Here is a 17,782-nt window from a genome sequence, read left to right on the forward strand (position 1 = left end):
ACTGGCATGTTGAAGAACCTATCCTGGGCAAAATTCAGGCTTCAGGCTTGTGTCAATGTCATACCTTCATATGTGCATATACCTGTTATGTTACGTGACCCCCTCAGACTGATTCTGATGGTTCTGTCAGCTACCGCTTCGAACACTAGCACTGTACTGTGACCGGGGAGCCATCTGGTGATGAATGAATGTACCATTTCCACTTCTATTATTAAGTCTAAGTTCAAACCACATTGTTTGAGAAGCCTTTCTCGTGGACAGTCGAGATTTTCTTCTGATGGCGCAGAGAAAAGTTCTCTGCAAAATGTAAAGAATTTCATCTATTTTCTTGACACGGCATAAGCCCAAAAACCTATATCATGTCTACTTAACATGTTGTTTACTCACTCTGTGAACAGAAGTAACCCCTGTACCCTGGAGCGCAGTCACATCCTGTGTTTGGCCGACAGAGTACCATCCCTCTACACTCCTCCTTGGAGGCAGAACAGCGACCGGAGCAGTCCGTACCGTAACGATTGGGACCACATCCTGGAATAGAAAACACAACAAAAGCAATATTAACTGGCAGAATTTGCCACTGAATTGTGGGTGGGAGTCAGAAGGGAACAAGAGTGGTGGTGGTGGTGATTATTGTTTTAAGAGGAAGTCTCTTAATCCTTTTGGAGCCAGGAGCCATCAGCTGGAAGAGGCCAGAGCTCTGCCTCCACTCTACTACTGTGAAGTGCCAGGCCGTTTTGAGTGGAAATACATGTATTAAAAAATTCTCGTATATCTAACAGTGTATGGCAAATACCAGCAAGAAGTTTTCTACATATCGACTACATAGAGTAAACAACTGATTTAGAGTGATATAAAGAATCAAAAACATTTTATTGTTGATATTATAGTTGTTGATAACGCTTATTTTTAGGAAGAGAAAAACATTTTCCCAATTTCTCCCTCAATATCTACTTTGAAAAAAACTTTAACGATACAAAAGAATATACGTAATGATGTATAATATATTTCTAAATACACTTCTATAGAATAATTACTTTGAACAAGAAAAATAAAAACATAAAAAATAAAAATTCAAACATATGTCACTAATAAAAACAAGACAATTTTACTCACCGATAAAATCTGCGTATAAGTATCGATGTATGGCCAAATACTGACAAGAAATTTTCTACATGCAGACTACATAGAATATAAAATAATTCTGAATTATTATAAAATACAAAAAATAATAGTTGATATTATAACTTTTGTTTTCCGGAAAAATATTTCCTCGTTTTCAATTCTAGTATCTATTTGAAAAAGAATTTTACAATACAACAGAAAATACACAATTAAGAATCTATGGCACTAAAGCCCTGATTTGTTTCGGCCTACCAAGTGACCACTGCTCATTGCAAAGACCTACAGTTTACGAGGTGACGCATGGTCAGTGAGACAAATTCTCTCGGTCATTATTCTTGGTTTTGTAGACCAGGGCCCCCCTCTCACTCTCAGATATCTCTTCAATTGTAATCACTTAAGGTCACTTAGGTTGAATGGACCTCAAACCAACCCTGAGGCCTAGGTAAAAATTCTTAACCTGGCCAGGAATGGAACCCATGACCTCTGGGTGAGAGGCAGGCATGCTACACTTAGCCCACGGGAACTGGCATTTACGTAATGATAGAGGATTATATGTGATTATAAGGTTTAGGAGAGAGAAAGTGAAAAGTAAATTGAAGTTATGATATGGGCAAGGAATCAGATGGAGGGGCATGTTTAGGTCCAAGAAGTTCCATGAAGGAGACAGGAGGTTGAGGAACATTGTCAGGTTCAGGGGAGAAATTTCCACAATATGTTCTCCAGAGACATCATCATCATCTTCGTTATCACTAGTTTCATCTACCACCATATTTACAGTAGCTTTACTGCCGTTAGAAACAAATAAATATTTCTTCTTTAGCTGTGATGATTCCTGGGGGGCGTGTCTGGTATAATTTCATCGCTACTCTCTGAACTAAATTCACTATCACTATCCGATAAATCATCCGCGTTAACTTTGCATTGTTCCAAATATTGCATTAATTTATCATCATCAATACCTGCTGAAAAATATCACATGAACCACTTGCCATTTTGCTGTCACAAATCCACTCCCTGCAAGGAGCAATCTCTTGCTGACCAGTTAGCGGTATTTGTAAACACAGTAAACGACTCTCACGAAATGTAGAACACCTTCTTAGAACTGCGAAAGCAAGGTCAATCACACAATAACTTGCAGCCCATTTACTATAGGTTTTCACAAAATTATTCACGTCACTATAGGTTGCCACAAAATTATGTATATCACATAATTTTAAGCCAGCCGATATAATCGTTCTGGCAACTTCCGACTCAATTTTTAAAGGCCAATCTGATTGGCTTTGACAATTTAATGGGAGGGTGCTCGCACTACCACTTGGTTCCAAGAGGGTTAACACTAATCAGAAATTAAAATCAAAAAGTTCTGATCCTTCAAAAAATGAAGATATTGGCAAGAGAGAGAGGCAATGAAGTGTGGGAAAATGAAAGCTTCCTTAAGCATCCCAAGCCTAATACTGCTGGCTTTGGAAAACAAGAAGTGTTGACCGATGGAAGCCCGACAGCAAAGAACAAAGTGAAGAGCCTGACAAAAGTTTTTAATTTTTTTTTTTTTACATTTGACTTTATTTCGTACCAGCACAGATAAGTCTTGTGGTGATGATGGGATAGGAAAGGTGACCATGGCCTTAATTAAGGTACATCCCCAACATTTGCCTGGTGTGAAAATGGGAAACCATAGAAAACCATAGCTGACAAAAGTAAGTGGAAGCAATGCCAGAGTAAACTAGGGGAACTGTGGCCACCAATCCACTCTCCCAAACTGTGCATTGTTGGCCCCTTTTAAGTGGCCTCTTGCAACAGGCAGGACAGGGGATTGTACAGATGTGTTCTACTGCCCGCACCCCAAGGGTATTAGATTTACAAGGCCTAGGTAATCCTTCATTTACAAAGGTAGCATCGAGGATAAGTTACTGTAACAGATGCTGCAAATCAAACAGGCCTATGGAAATTTAAATGGAAAGGTTGAGAATTACGTTGTCTGACCAAAAAGACCATTATATACCATAATAACAACATTTTTTTGTCTTATGATCTCTACTGTATTTAAGTCTGATTGACATTTTTTTGGGGATGATAGAACATATCCACGATGCCCCTATCTATCGTAAGAGGGGACCGAAAGGAGAACACTTGGGGGCTCTTTCTTATCTTGGGAATGTGGTTTGGCGACCAAGATAGGTCAACTCTTGCTCCCTTCAGACCGGGCGAGTTGACCGTGCGGTTAGGGGCGCGCAGCTGTGAGCTCGCATCCAGGAGATAGTGGGTTCGAACCCCACTGTCGGCAGTCCTGAAGATGGTTTTCTGTGGTTTCCCATTTTCACACCAGGCAAATGCTGGGGCTGTACCTTAATTAAGGCCATGGCCGCTTCCTTCCCATTCCTAGGCCTTTCCTGTCCCTTTGTCACCATAAGACCTATCTATGTCGGTGCGACGTAAAGCAAATAATACTCACTTCAGACCCCGTTGGTATTAGGTTTGTGAGGCCTAGGGAGCATTTTATTTTCATGTCCTTCATGGCCCTTCTCTTTACCCTGGTACCTTCATTCTTCAAAGTATCATACCTGTTTCTTCTCTCTCTTCTGATTAGTGGTGGGTAGAATTGGAGCACTGTCCTGAAAGAGAGAATTCCACTAGGCACGGTGTTCTTAGAGACTATGACACTTGCTCGGACGATGGCACCACCTGTTCACGTAAATTCTGGGGTAGGGTGGAGAGCACATCATTTGGATATCATTAAAGAAAAGAGGATCATTCAATGATTTCATACTTACCAGTTTAGCGTTGCATGTGGGATTGTGTACCGATTTTGCTGAACGATGGTCCTCCTGCGCACGTGCAAAATATCCAAAATCGATGGTGCACCATTAAGCACGGAAGCTTAAAATTTGGGAGGTAAAGGGAACATTTTGAAGGCCACCTATCAGATAGAAACCTAATTTGGCACAGTTTGGTCAAAGAATTAACCAATATAGCACAGCAGTGCATTCTATGTTCAAGAATGGACAAAACTTGAATTAATTTCTTGCCCTCACCAAACACTGGCAACGACTAGCACCTTCCTACAAAGTGACAGTGACAACACCATTGGTCTAGATTAAACCATAGGTCTAGATTAAACCATTGGTCTAGATTAAACCATAGGTCTAGATTAAACCATTGGTCTAGATTAAATCATTGGTCTAGATTAAACCATAGGTCTAGATTAAACCATTGGTCTAGATTAAACCATAGGTCTAGACAGATCACATTTGCACTGCAAGCAAAGGGAGTCTGAGGCCATCAGTCCCCAGATTAACCCACAAAGTGGCATATAGGCCTCTAGTATTTCCTGGGAGCATAATCTGTACCACCTTTTGTTTATAAGTCCTTATTGTGTTGTGGTTGGCAATGACATGAATGTACTTGAGTATCTGTATGGAATTGTGGGAGAGATGCCACGTTGAACAATTCAGTCAATAGCAGCTTTTCTTTGTATGTCTACTTTCCAAACTGTCATAGTTTTATTATATTTTACTACAAAAGTAAAGTAACTATTTAGGACTAAGTGTCAGGTATCCAGTAGTAGCAATGAACACTTCTACCTTTACTATATGTCGTACGAGGTAAGATTTATAAGATTCCAGATCCTAAGGCAAGGTTTACACTAGCAACTAACTTGTGCAAGTTATTGCTACAAATTGTTGATGGGCACTGGCTGCTGAGTTTACACTTTATGCAAGAAAACTAAGCAAGTTACTTGCACAAGGTTTTCATAAGTAACTTGCAGATATAACTTGCATGTACTGTTTACATGTACTTGCAACACCAGTCAAACCAAATAGCAGATCATATGTACTGCAGCTCTCTTAATTCTTATGAATAAAGGGGAAAGGAGGAGGGGACGGGGAGGGGGGAGGGGGAGAGAGAGGTTTGGGTTAGGGACTGGATATTCTGAAGACCACAGTATGGAGGCTACTATAACCTGCTGCAAGAACTGAGAGTAGAGAATGCGGATAGCTTTTACAATTTTTGTAGAATATCTATGAACAATCTGGAGTGTTTATTGATGTTAATTAGAATGGAGTGGAATTGTGCTACCTGACAAAGTTTCTGCATGATTTTCTCCTAGAGATCAAAATTACAATAAATGGGCCCACCCTCTTCACATCAGGGAGATACAAATCCATTTGGTAAAAACACTGCTACAAAATAATATTTCACTTTCTAATTCAACTATTTAAACTTGCTATGGTTTGGCAACTTTATATTCAGTCCATGTGGGCACATTATACGTCATGTGGTATTACTGCCCTCTGCTCTAAAATGTTCCACTGCCCGGTACCTGGAATTTTCCTCATCTAAACATGCAAACAGATTATATGAAGTCCCATTGAAATGCCACTACATTATGCAATAATTCAAACATTAGTGTAGTTGGGGATCTGCACTAACAAAACTCACCTCATCTCCTAAATAATACAAGCATGCATTTGTTTGTTTGTTTGTTTGTTTGTTTGTTTGTTGTTATTTATTTATACCCTCTGTGACAAAGAACAGGCCTACAATTTAAGCCTGATGATTCTGATCATTACTTACCTTGCTCACACACTGGACCCATAAACCCTGGAGGGCAGGCACATTTCCCATTTGCTGTGAGTACTCCGCCATTCATGCATGAGACTGAAACTAATAGAGGCAATGATTAGAGATTTTTAATTGTCATTGAGTGTTCTTCATATCAAAAAAACAGAATGTCACAATGCTGGAGTAACAAGTGCAACACTTGAATCAACAGGACTCAATATTCGATACAGTACAAAATTACACGTTATTGAATAGGTGGATATAAAAAAATAATAACACTTGTAACATACTTTGTATTTACAGTACAAAATCTCAAATGAATTTGGTTTCCCAACAAAATTGAATATATGTGGTATGCGTCAAAACAAAAGACACTGAAATTATTGCTCATCTGCTGTCCATGTTTCCCTAGCAATGAAGTATTTATTTTATTTTATTTTATTTTATTTTATTTTATTTTATTTTATTTTATTTTATTAGCTTCCTAAAAATTATCAAGGCTGCCACAAAGACAAAACATACAAAGACAAGTGCATAATAATTTGATATATTTTGAATTCACTGTTGTGTTGATTAATGCAATCATGTTTCTCACAACATAGAAGAAGGTGTTTACTGCTGAACATTGTCTCAGCCACATAGAGTCGGGCGTCGGAATATACAGAGTTTGCTTCACATTAAAGAACAATGAGAGGAGCGATTTAATAAGAAGGTACCAAGTAAGATAACAACATTAGCTGTTGTTGACAAATTTTATCTTACGGGATCAGTCTTATGCAAGTGAAAGCGAACAACAGGGTGCCCAAGAACTGTTACCATCAATAAATGAGAATCATGGGTGGCTTCTCCAACAAGTGTTATGTGTCAGGTCATGAAATATTGAGGCCTTATTTCATCAAGGATGCTGCACAGAATCCAAAAATAGTGGACCAGATAGTCTACAGAGACCTCATTATTACCCCATTTGTCATTTTGTCATTTTTGTTGCACCAGAAACTTACCACCCAAATGGCAATGGATGCAGCCCATAATGCGGGGTTACCCTTCTGCAACAACATGTTGGAGATCACCTAATTTTTTTGCAGAACTCCATTCCCATACCCTTCTTGCCCCCTGGATCTCATGGCCGTAGATGCCTACTATGTTGCATGTTGAAAGAATCAGTTTTCAAGAAAGATTACCCACCTTCAAATATTCCTGAATTACATGAGAAGATAATGTTTACCGGGCGAGTTGGCCGTGCGCGTAGAGGCGCGCGGCTGTGAGCTTGCATCCGGGAGATAGTAGGTTCGAATCTCACTATCGGCAGCCCTAAAGATGGTTTTCCGTGGTTTCCCATTTTCACACCAGGCAAATGCTGGGGCTGTACCTTAATCAAGGCCACGGCCACTTCCTTCCAACTCCTAGGCCTTTCCTATCCCATCGTCGCCATAAGACCTATCTGTGTCGGTGCGACGTAAAGCCCCTAGCAAAAAAAAGATAATGTTATTTTTGTGTCCTTACAGCAACCTTCGTTCATTAACATGTCAAATAACCTTCAGAAATATTATGAATAATATGTGGCACATGATGGTACACATTTTGAACAGATACGCATCCTGTACCAATGCAATTAAGTAAATTTCAGTGTTGTTTGTTTTCTGATGAAGAAAACCAAGAATAATGGCCGAGACAATTCATCGCACTGACCATGTGTCAGGTATTCAGGCTGAGCAGTGATCGCTTGGTAGGACAAGGCCAGTCAGAGCTGTAGTGCCATTGATGAGGGGTGCATTTGTTTTGATGCACATGGTATTTTACATATTATATATTTTCTATAACTCAAAATTCATTACTCAAATTTTTCAATATCTCGAAGGATATTTCAAGCCCAAATATTAAAAAAAAATCTGTAATTCAAAGTTATGCAGAACATTATGCTTATTTGTGTTTGAATATTTTCATATAAAGCTACTTCCCAAACTTAAATTGTCTCCACATACAATTATCATCATCATCATCATCATCATCATCATCATCATCATCGGTTTGCCCTTCCAGCGAGCCGGGTAGGGTGTTTGAAAACGAGCGTCTTCCAAAGTTGCCTATTCAAAAAGATTTCGTTGTCCAAGACAGATTCCCAATTCCATCCTCTTCTCTCCACGTTTTCCCTCAGTTGGTCCATCCATCTTCTTCTTGGTCTTCCAGCTGGTCTTCTACCTGTTATTCTCTTTTCCAAATAAGCACATGGTAACCTTGTGCTATTCATTCGTTTAACATGCCCAAACCATTTAAGCCTAGATGACCTAAAGTCTTTCCTCCATCGATTCATTTAGACCTAGGTTAGATCGGGATCTCATCATTTTTCACATGATCAAGTCGGGTCTTTTGGAGGGCAGTTCTAAGAAATTTCATTTCACAGGCTTGAATCCTACTACAATCCTTTGATGTTAGTGTGCAGGTTTCCCGAGAATATGTAAGGATGGGAATGAAATATGACTTGTGCAGGGTCATTTTTGTTCTTTGTGGGACCTTCTCATCCCATAGTAGGTGTCTAACGATACTGTAAAAGTTAGAGCCTTTGGTTACTCTGTTTGTTATTTCTATCTCAGCTCTGTTATTACTGGCCATTACACTTCCTAAATAACTGAATTGGTGTACTACTTCATCTTGGTGGTCCTGTATTTTTATGTTGCATTCTGTGTTATGTCTGTTGATTTTCAATGCTACTGTTTTTGATGGGTTCAATTTCATTCCATAATCATGAAACTTCTTACACCATGCATTCAGATTATTTTGCACTCCCTCCTCTGTTTCATCCCATATTGCCACATTGTCTGCAAACACCAAAGCCTGAAGATCTTTATTAACTTTTCCTTTTAGTTCCTTTAAAATGGTATCCATAACTGCTATGAATAGAGGTGATAAGGCACTTCCCTGTTGTACTCCTTTGGCTGTATTGAACCATTCAGAGTGACCACCTCCAATTCTGACACAACTTTTACAATTAGTATATAGCATTCGGATCTTCCTAATAAGGTACTCCGGTACACCAAGTTTTCTGAGACTTTTCCAAATAGTTGATCTAGGAACATTATCATACGCCTTTTCAAGGTCCATAAACACAATAATTAGGTCTTTTCCTCTTTTCCAGTGTTTCTCTGTCAACATCCTCAAAGCAATTATCAGATCTGTTGTGCTTCTTCCAGTCCTGAAGCCATGTTGTTCCTCTTCTAAGATAGGCTCTAGTACATCCCTTACTCTGGCTTCAATGATCTTCTCCATAATTTTAAGGCCGTGTGATACGAGGGTAATGCCTCTGTAATTTTCACTTTTCCTTCTACTCCCTTTCTTAAAGATAGGAACTATCACCCCTTTTGTCCAATCTTCAGGTATTTCGTTATCCTTCCATATTATTCTGAGAACTCTATACAGCCACTGTATTCCTGGCGGACCAGCAGCTTTAATCATGTCTGCTGTAATTTCATCAGCTCCAGCTGACTTAACACTTCTCATCCTATGGAGAGCTTGCTCTACTTCTGTCCATGTAATTGGGATATCTTCCTCTATTTTTTTCTGTCTTACATCCTCAACAGAGATCTCTTTAGGGCCATTTAGGAGCTTGTCAAAATACTGCCCCACTGCATCCATGATATCTTTCATATTGCAAACTATATTCCCATCTGCTGTCTCCAGAGCTGTAATTGCTTCTTTATCTGATCTTTTACTTTTTACTATTCCATATATCATTTTCATATTCCCTTTACTGTCTTCTTCCCATTTAGTTGTAAATTCTTTCCAACTTTTCTCTTTTTCTTCCTGTACAATTCTCTTGACTTTCAACTTTCTGTATCTATATTCCTTTGCCATCTCTTCCAATTTATTGTTGGCTATTTGGTCGCTGTTGATTCTTCTGTCAGATTTAGCCACATCAAGAAGTTTTTTGGCTTTATTTCTCTTCAATATGGCTTCTTTCACTTTATCATTCCACCAAGATGTTCTTTTCTCTCTCATTCTTCTGCTTGTTCTTCCACATATTTTATCTGCACTACCAACCAGACTTGCCTTAAAATCATTCCATTCTTCATTACCTTTCTTTGTGTCTGTTATTGGTATTTTAGTTCTGATTTCCTCTTGAAACTGCTGTTTGACTCCACATCTTTCAATTTCCAGTCTTTAATTCATGGTTTTTTCTTCTTGTTTACTTTAATAATAGGTTTGGTGACTTTTAGGTCTGCAATAAGGAGTCTATGGTGACTATCAAGGCTCTCACTAGGTATCACTTTTACATCATGCACCTTTTCTCCACTTGACCTATCTGTGATGATAAGATCTATCACTGATCTACACTGACCATTCCAGCTGTATCTCGTTATCTTGTGGCTATCCCGTTTCTGAAACCACGAGTTCTTCACCAGAAGTTGGTTTCGTGTACATAGATCAAGTAGAAGTTCACCTTCCTCATTTCTATTACCAAATCCATACGGACCAATAATGCCTTCATAACCTGACCTATCAGTTCCTACCTGGGCATTAAAATCCCCAATTATCATTATGTTCTCTTCATCAATGATGTCCTCTAGTTTTTTTAGGAAGCTTGCTTTTTGGTTATCTCTACAACCCAGCTGGGGAGCATAAACTTGGATTACAGTTTGAGTTTCTCCATTTAGGCATATTTTAGCTTTGATTAATCTCTCATTGATGAAGGAGACATCTGTTACACTAACAACGTCTTTATGGAGTATAAAACCAACTCCATTCCTTGCCACTGCAGGATTACCACACCAGTATAATTTATATCCGTCCTCTAACATTCTTGTGTTGCAACCTTTCCATTTGGTTTCACTTAGCCCTAGGATTTGAATATGTCTACGGTTCATTAAATCCGTGATTTCATTGCATTTTTCTGTTAAGAGTCATAACGTTTAAGGTTCCAATCCAAAGCTTGTTTCTATGATCGGTTCTTCTCGCGCATCTTGAATGAACATCGGACATGACGTCGTTATTAGTTCCAAGAGTACTTGAAGTATTGTCGACATTCAGAATATGTTTCTTTCCGAGGCTCGTTTTCGTTTTGAAAGCAACTGCATTGTACTCCTGTACTGACTTGCTAGGTCTAACGTACTAGAGGATTTTCTTTCAGGGTGGTCTCCCTTAGACTTTGGCAGTCCCCTGCCTCACTGGAAGGCAGCAGCTCTTTGTGCCCTCTTGTCACAGAGCAAGCATTGAGACATTTTTGTAAGAAGCGGAGGCAGGACAGGTTTTTCTGTGGGTATTCTGGTTTTCCCTGTCATATTTCATTCCAGAAACATTCTCCAATATCATTTCATTTCATCAGTCATTCATTAATCATTGCCCCAGAGGAGTGCGACAGGCTTCGGCAGCCGGCACAATTCCTATCCTCGCCGCTAGATTCATTCCATTCCTGACCCGGTCGAATGACTGGAAACAGGTTGTGGATTTTCATTTCATCTATATTTTTGTAAGAGTGTGTTGTGTTACTCAGGTGTTACTTGAATAAACCCATGCTGTAGCAGCTGAAAATCCTACAGCCTTCAGCGAGTTTTCTACAGCATAGAGTGATGTGCAAGTTGAGAATTCCTGACCTGCTGGATTACTCAAGCCCTGCTCAGAACAGTAATGTGTCTATGATCACAATATCAACAGTCACGTAAAACTAGATGATTTACAGAACATCAGTGTCAACCCCATGGAAAAGAAAGCTGTGCTGACCGGACAAGTTGGCCGTGCAATTAGGGTCGTGCAGCTGTGAGCTTGCACCCAGGAGATAGTGGGTTCGAGCCCAACTGTCGGCAGCCCTTAAGATGTTTTTAAGTGGTTTTCCATTTTCACACCAGGCAAATGCTGGGGCTGTACCTTAATTAAGGCCACGGCCGTTTCCTTCCCACTCACAGGCCTTTCCTGTCCCATCGTCGCCATAAGACATATCTGTGTGGGTGCAACATAAAACAAATAGCAAAAAAAAGTGCTGAAAAGTTCAAATGCAAGTGAAAAACAGAAGTTGATTAAAGAGGTGGAAAATGTGGGGGAAGGAAGATATAATATTAAAATTGCATTAAAATATTATAAAAATTATAATTTGGATGTTTAGGATCTAAAAATAATTCAATTATGCTCCTAAAAATAGTTAAGCATGATCTAAAAAATGGAAGATGTGACCAAACATATGTACTTCCATTAAATGATTTTTGACACTAGTTCTTTTATATCAAAGATACAATCGTTATACAGTCTTATTGCACTAATTCAGTTTCATTCCTTGTTATTTTAACTTAATTCCTCAAGTAAAAAGTAAACTCGTGTCCTCATCCTGAAATGGTGCAACTCTTTTCATGCACACCCCCATTAGAGGAAAGCTGCATGTACAATTTCAACCTCATACCAGCCCTCCTGCCATTCTTAAATTTCTGGCAGTGCTGGGAATCGAACCTGGGCCCCCGAGGACGGCAGCTAATAACACTAACCGTTACTCTACGGAGGCGGACATTCCTCAAGTCTCTATCATTAACTCATTATCAATCATTAAACTTTAGTCATTAATGCAGATATTTTCATTAATATTGCAGTCTTACACAATGGTGACAGACACCACATCGCTGCTCCTGCAAACGAATGAAAAATCAAATCAGTTATCGGAATTAAGACCACGCCGATAGTCATCATGAGCACAAAATATTTAACTGAAGTAAAATATAGAAAAGAAAAAAATACATCTCCCTTATTCCCCATTCATCTCAGCATTTTTGTGTCAAGCAGAGTTTCTGTGCTGTGAGACATTAAAACACTTTATAGCCCTTTAACTTTCCACATTTTGTGAAGAGGATTTTTTCTTCAGTAGAGAAGCATTCCTCTCTGAACTCTTTAATACAATTTCTTAATTTAACACTTTATTTAGGTATCCTTATGTCAGCTCTATCACTGTTAATGTAGCTCAGATGAGATACAACAAGCATCAAGTTCAAGTTTAGTTACAATGTCACAAACACATTTATACAGGCAACATTGGACATCACATTCAGAGTACAGAATATATTTCCATGCAAAATATACAATCAAAATATGACCTTAAACAACTAAAAGGCAACTATGACAGTGTGTGAAAGCCAACCGATAGGCTACAGTAGAACATTTCACCATTCAAATGAACCAGGGGGCATCTAGACATGTTTCTACTGCAACAGTTCAGCAAACCCTTTTGCAGTTGGGGCTCCGTAGTAGACTGAGAGTGACAGCATGTATGCTAACACAGGTGCATCAAAATGCAAGCGGAATTTGCTCCACAGCATGATGATTAGACCGCTGTTGGTTGGTGAAGGGTAGCCTTCTCCGATGAGTCACATTTTCAGCTGCATAGTATGGATAGATGTCAGGGAATCTTTGGAGAACTAACACCCTTCAGCTTTGTTGGATGAACACAAATGGTGAGGGCAGTGTAATGATCTGGGGAATGATCTCATGATATTCTCTATGTCCCATCATCCATGTGGAAGAATTCCTCAGAATAATGGGATTTTCCAGCACTGTAATGCACCTTGACACAAGGCTAGAAGTGCCTGCAGTGGCTGGAAGAGCATGATCAACACCTCAAAGTTCTTCCTTGGCCCCCAAACAGCCCCGATCTCAATCCAATTGAACATTTGTGGTACCACCTTGATCGTCGTGTTTGCCGTCTGTTTCCTCCACCACACATTCTTCAATAGTTGTGGGATGCACTGCAGACAGCATACGTCTAGATACTCGTGTAGACTAATCAGCATCTGACTAAGTCACTGCCAGTACGTCCAGCTGGTTTCTCTGGATACTAGCTTACAACTTGCTCGACCCAGTACAGTCTGGTTTTCACAACACGGAAATGGCGCTGCTTAAGATTATAGAAGACATCTAGAAAGCAATGAACAATAAATAAGCGACAGTTTTATTACTAGATGTACCGCGAGGTACACCCCAACACCATGCATTTAAATCTTGCGCCTAAAAGAACTCCTCTACTGGAGAAACAGTGAACTTGAAACTAGACCAACTTAGAACTTTACTCTGAAGATGTCACCACTAAAATTTGATGTAATTTTGTTATTGTGAAGTTTCCAGTACTGTGTGAATTTCTACTTGTTTTGTTTGCCCTTCGCCAAGAAGTTTGGACTTTCTTCAACAGATGTCACTGCTCATAAACTATGATCATGCACCCTGGTGCGAAGTGGAAGAACTTTTTGATTTGAAGAAGTTTTGTATTCGTAAGTTTTTTTTTTACTAATTGATGTTCCTTATTTGTGGGTTGGCAATATTTATCTTTTCTTTCCGCCAATTTTGAATTTAGCCAATCACGAATATCTGTAATTAATTTTCAGCCTATCACAGGCTTCTTCCTCGATTTTGAGTGTAACTTTTAAATTCATCAATAAAGTGAGAGGGTGTGGCTGGTTTTTTCATGAAAGGTCTCAAACTTCCCCCGAGGGTTTATAAACTACGGATTTTCACATCTCTTGGCCAATTGATTTTCATCTAACTTAGTGTGTGTGTCAAGCAGGAGGCGGGAGGCGCCTCTTTCATCAGACAGCAGTACACCGACAAAGTAATGGCCAATTAACATCTTTATTTCTTGCTAACCCGAGGGAGAGGTCTGAAACTTTAACTATGTAACCTACTTTTCTGTAAATGTAACTTCTGATGGCTTATGTAATAACTTCATAAATCTTTAACTGTGAATCAGGGATAGAGAGTGATGTACCCTCTCGAGCTCCCCTTCATATTGGTTTGAGGTGACTACGTTTTGTAACTGGTTTTCTTCCTTTCCGTAAAGTCTTAATTTATTCTTATACGAGTCACCTCCATAGTTTGGAAATAGCCCCTGTTTCATCGGCCTAGTGCCCTTTAGGTTTTAAGAATTCATATTTAGGAGTGCAAGCATTCGCCTCCTTTCATTTTGTGTTCGGGCCATTTATCTAACTGCTATTCCTTTCTATATGAAGGCCCTATAGGTTGGGTACGAGATACCCCTGTTTCAATTTGTAAGCTGGGCCATGGAAGGCCAAAAGATGTAAGATATTTTTGGCATTGCCTTGAGTAGGCTTGAAAACTGAGAGCCTGTTAGCTCTTTTTCAAAGTAAGATTACTGAATGCCTTTTGAAGGCTGGATATTGTATGCTGGGTGCAAGCGCTCCATGTATTGAGGGATTTCTGCCCTTGTATAAATTTGTGTCTTTTGTAAATTTGAGCTAGGAGCTCAGGAACTGTAAAGTGAGGGCTTGAAGCCCAAGATCTGTTTATACCACCAATTTTGTCTTTCCTAGACTTGTTTATGAATTGCTGCTTGTACCTGTTACATTGCTATTTGTTGATTTTTGAAATTCTAAGGAAATATAACCTTTGTTAAAGTTTTAAATCAATTCGTGACATTGTAGTTAGACTCATTCACCCCGGCACCTTCTTTCACCTCTGCTGGTCCACGGGTAGCCCCGTAACACTAGACTTGAACAAAGCTATTGACTCTGTTGGTATGGACATTTTGTTATCTAAATTTTATACCCCCTATTTCTTGGACAGTGCCCTCTTTTGTTTGTATTCCTACTTGCTGGCCATCGGCAGTGTGTTTCAGATAGGATAAACAAATAAACTTGGCATGTGGTATGTCCCAAAGGTCAGTGTTAGGAGCCCTTCTTTTTTCTATTTACATTAATGATGTCTCCCTCAATCTAACACACTGCAAATACCACAGTTATGCTGATGATGTACAAATTTACCTCCACACATCACCAGATCAAATATTTTTGGCCACAGAAAGTATCAATCAGGATATAACATCGTTTAGTTTTTGGTCTAACGTTTAACCCAGCAAAAATACAAGTACAACTGAAGTTACCTGCAAAGATCAATCAACCTGAGGTTCCATCTATAATGTTATACACTGAGTGGTCAAAAGTCATTGGAAGACACTGAATGTGATGTTAATAATGAGTTGCTCCTCTGCGAGCCCTCAAAATGGCAGCAATATGGCCGGACATTGACTCTACAAGGTGGTGTTATCATTCTGGAGGAATCTGGACCCACACATCTTGCACTGCTTCCCACAGATCAGTCTTGTGCAGTTGGTGTTGGGGGAGGGGGTTCATGGAGGGTACACCAACATCGACAGTGTCCCATAAATGCTTGATTGGATTAAGTTCAAGGGATATGGAGGTTCAATCCATGGTCGTAACTTCACTGGAGTGCACCACAGAGCGGTGGCATGGCACATTGTCCTGTTGAAACATTGCATCTCCGTCAGGGTACTCTAGGGCCAGAAAGAGGTGCAGATGGTCTGAAAGAATGTCCACATAATGTGCATCTGTCAGCACTCCTCACAGCCGGACAATGGGGCCTAATTCTGACCATGAGAACACCACCCAGACCAGAACTAAACCACCTCCTGCCTGGACACAACCTTTTTGACACAGGATCTATAGCTACATGGTACATACGCCACACTCTCACGCACCCATCAGCTCGATACAACTTGAACCAGGATTCATAAGACCATACGACACCCCCCCCCCCCCCACTGTTCCATGGTCCACTATCAATGTTTATGGGCCCATGCATGTCAATGAGCTCTGTGTCGAGGTGTCAGCAAAGGGACATGAGTTGGTCGTTGGCTCGTGAAGCCTATGCAATGCAGTTGCCTCCTTACAGTCCTGATAGAAATGGGTTTCTGACCCCCAACATTCAACTGGGCAGTGATCTGACTCGCAGTAGCCCGTCGAGCACCCAGTATGGTTCTACAGAGGCGACGTGATGTACATTCATTAAACACCTGTGGTCTTCCCATGCGGCAGTTTACGCGGTGGTTCTGCGATGATGAAGATCCACCCTCGACACTGTTGACCTCAGAAACTCAAATTTGTGTGTATTCTCCGCTATGCTACGACCCATGCACCGTGTGCCAATGATCATCCCATGTTCAAAGTTGGTTAACTCGTTACATGTTGCCATCTTCAGGGCATTGGTGTATGTGACAGACTGTTCAGCTACGCTGCAGCTAGCTGCAATGCTCAGGGGTCATACACGGCACATTTTTTATGGGACACCTCTTCCCATTACTTTTGGCCACTCAGTGCATAATACTAACATACCACTTACGCCATCAGTAAAAGTCCTAGGCATTTTGTTCGATGATAACATGTCATGGACAATGTATATTACGAACATATTCCACCTTGCACATGCTGCGTGGGTATAAATACTTACTTTCTGAAAAACTTTTTAAAATGCTGGTGGCAGCATTAGTTTTCTTTTTTTTTTTTTGCTAGTTGTTTTACGTCGCACCAACACAGATAGGTCTTACGGCGACGATGGGACAGGAAAGGGCTAGGAGTGGGAAGGAAGCGGCCGTGGCCTTAATTAAGGTACAGCCCCAGCATTTGCCTGGTGTGAAAATGGGAAACCACGGAAAGCATTAGTTTTCCTCACTTCGACTAATGTGATGTGATTTATAGAGACGCTGGGTACAAGTTATTGACCAGATTGTAACATGGCTAAAATGCATGTATAAGATGCATCTGTAGTCATCCTTGCTTTACCTACCCATAGAACTGCCTGCAATGTATACTACACTCTATGAAGAAACTCTCCAGAATTCCTGATCATTCCTATTTTACAAAATTAACTAAATAAATAGTCTTTGCAAAATAATGTACAATAGTGTATTCATTTAAAGACTCAAAATTGTGAAAAGAATAACATATTCATAACTAAGATATTAATAACAACAACAACAACAACAACAAAAACAACAAAAACAAGGAGAAGAACGGGCAGTATGGCAATGTTGAAGGCAATCATCCATTGTGTATTGTTCATATGGCAAAGGGCAAGTGTAAAATACCACCAGTACTTACCAGTGCCATATGGGATCAAATGGAATAGTCAATGTCTGCTTACCTCCATCATTGAACACATGTTTTGTGTCATTCTCAAACACGTCCACTCCAGAATTGATCACTGTCAGCATAGCTTCTTGTTTCAAGACCATGACATCCTCTAAAACAGACAAGAACAAATTAAATCAGCATAGCTTCTTGTTTCAAGATCTTGACATCCTCTAAAACAGACAAGAATAAATTAA

At 39.8% G+C, this 17,782-nt stretch overlaps 1 protein-coding gene across 2 annotated transcripts in view; it reads right to left on the reverse strand.

The window, feature by feature from the left end:
- LOC136873771 (uncharacterized) overlaps positions 1-17,782 on the reverse strand; it is a 461,175-nt gene that overhangs the window by 119,908 nt on the left and 323,485 nt on the right. For both annotated transcript variants that reach the window (XM_068227563.1, XM_068227564.1), the window contains 3 exons: positions 17,599-17,697; positions 5,698-5,787; positions 388-528 (listed from right to left, as the gene is read on the reverse strand). In XM_068227563.1, the coding sequence (XP_068083664.1) occupies positions 388-528; positions 5,698-5,787; positions 17,599-17,697 (330 nt within the window). The remainder of the gene's footprint in view (positions 1-387; positions 529-5,697; positions 5,788-17,598; positions 17,698-17,782) is intronic.

This window comes from Anabrus simplex, chromosome 5, assembly GCF_040414725.1.
Source record: "Anabrus simplex isolate iqAnaSimp1 chromosome 5, ASM4041472v1, whole genome shotgun sequence".
NCBI classification, from domain to species: domain Eukaryota; kingdom Metazoa; phylum Arthropoda; class Insecta; order Orthoptera; family Tettigoniidae; genus Anabrus; species Anabrus simplex.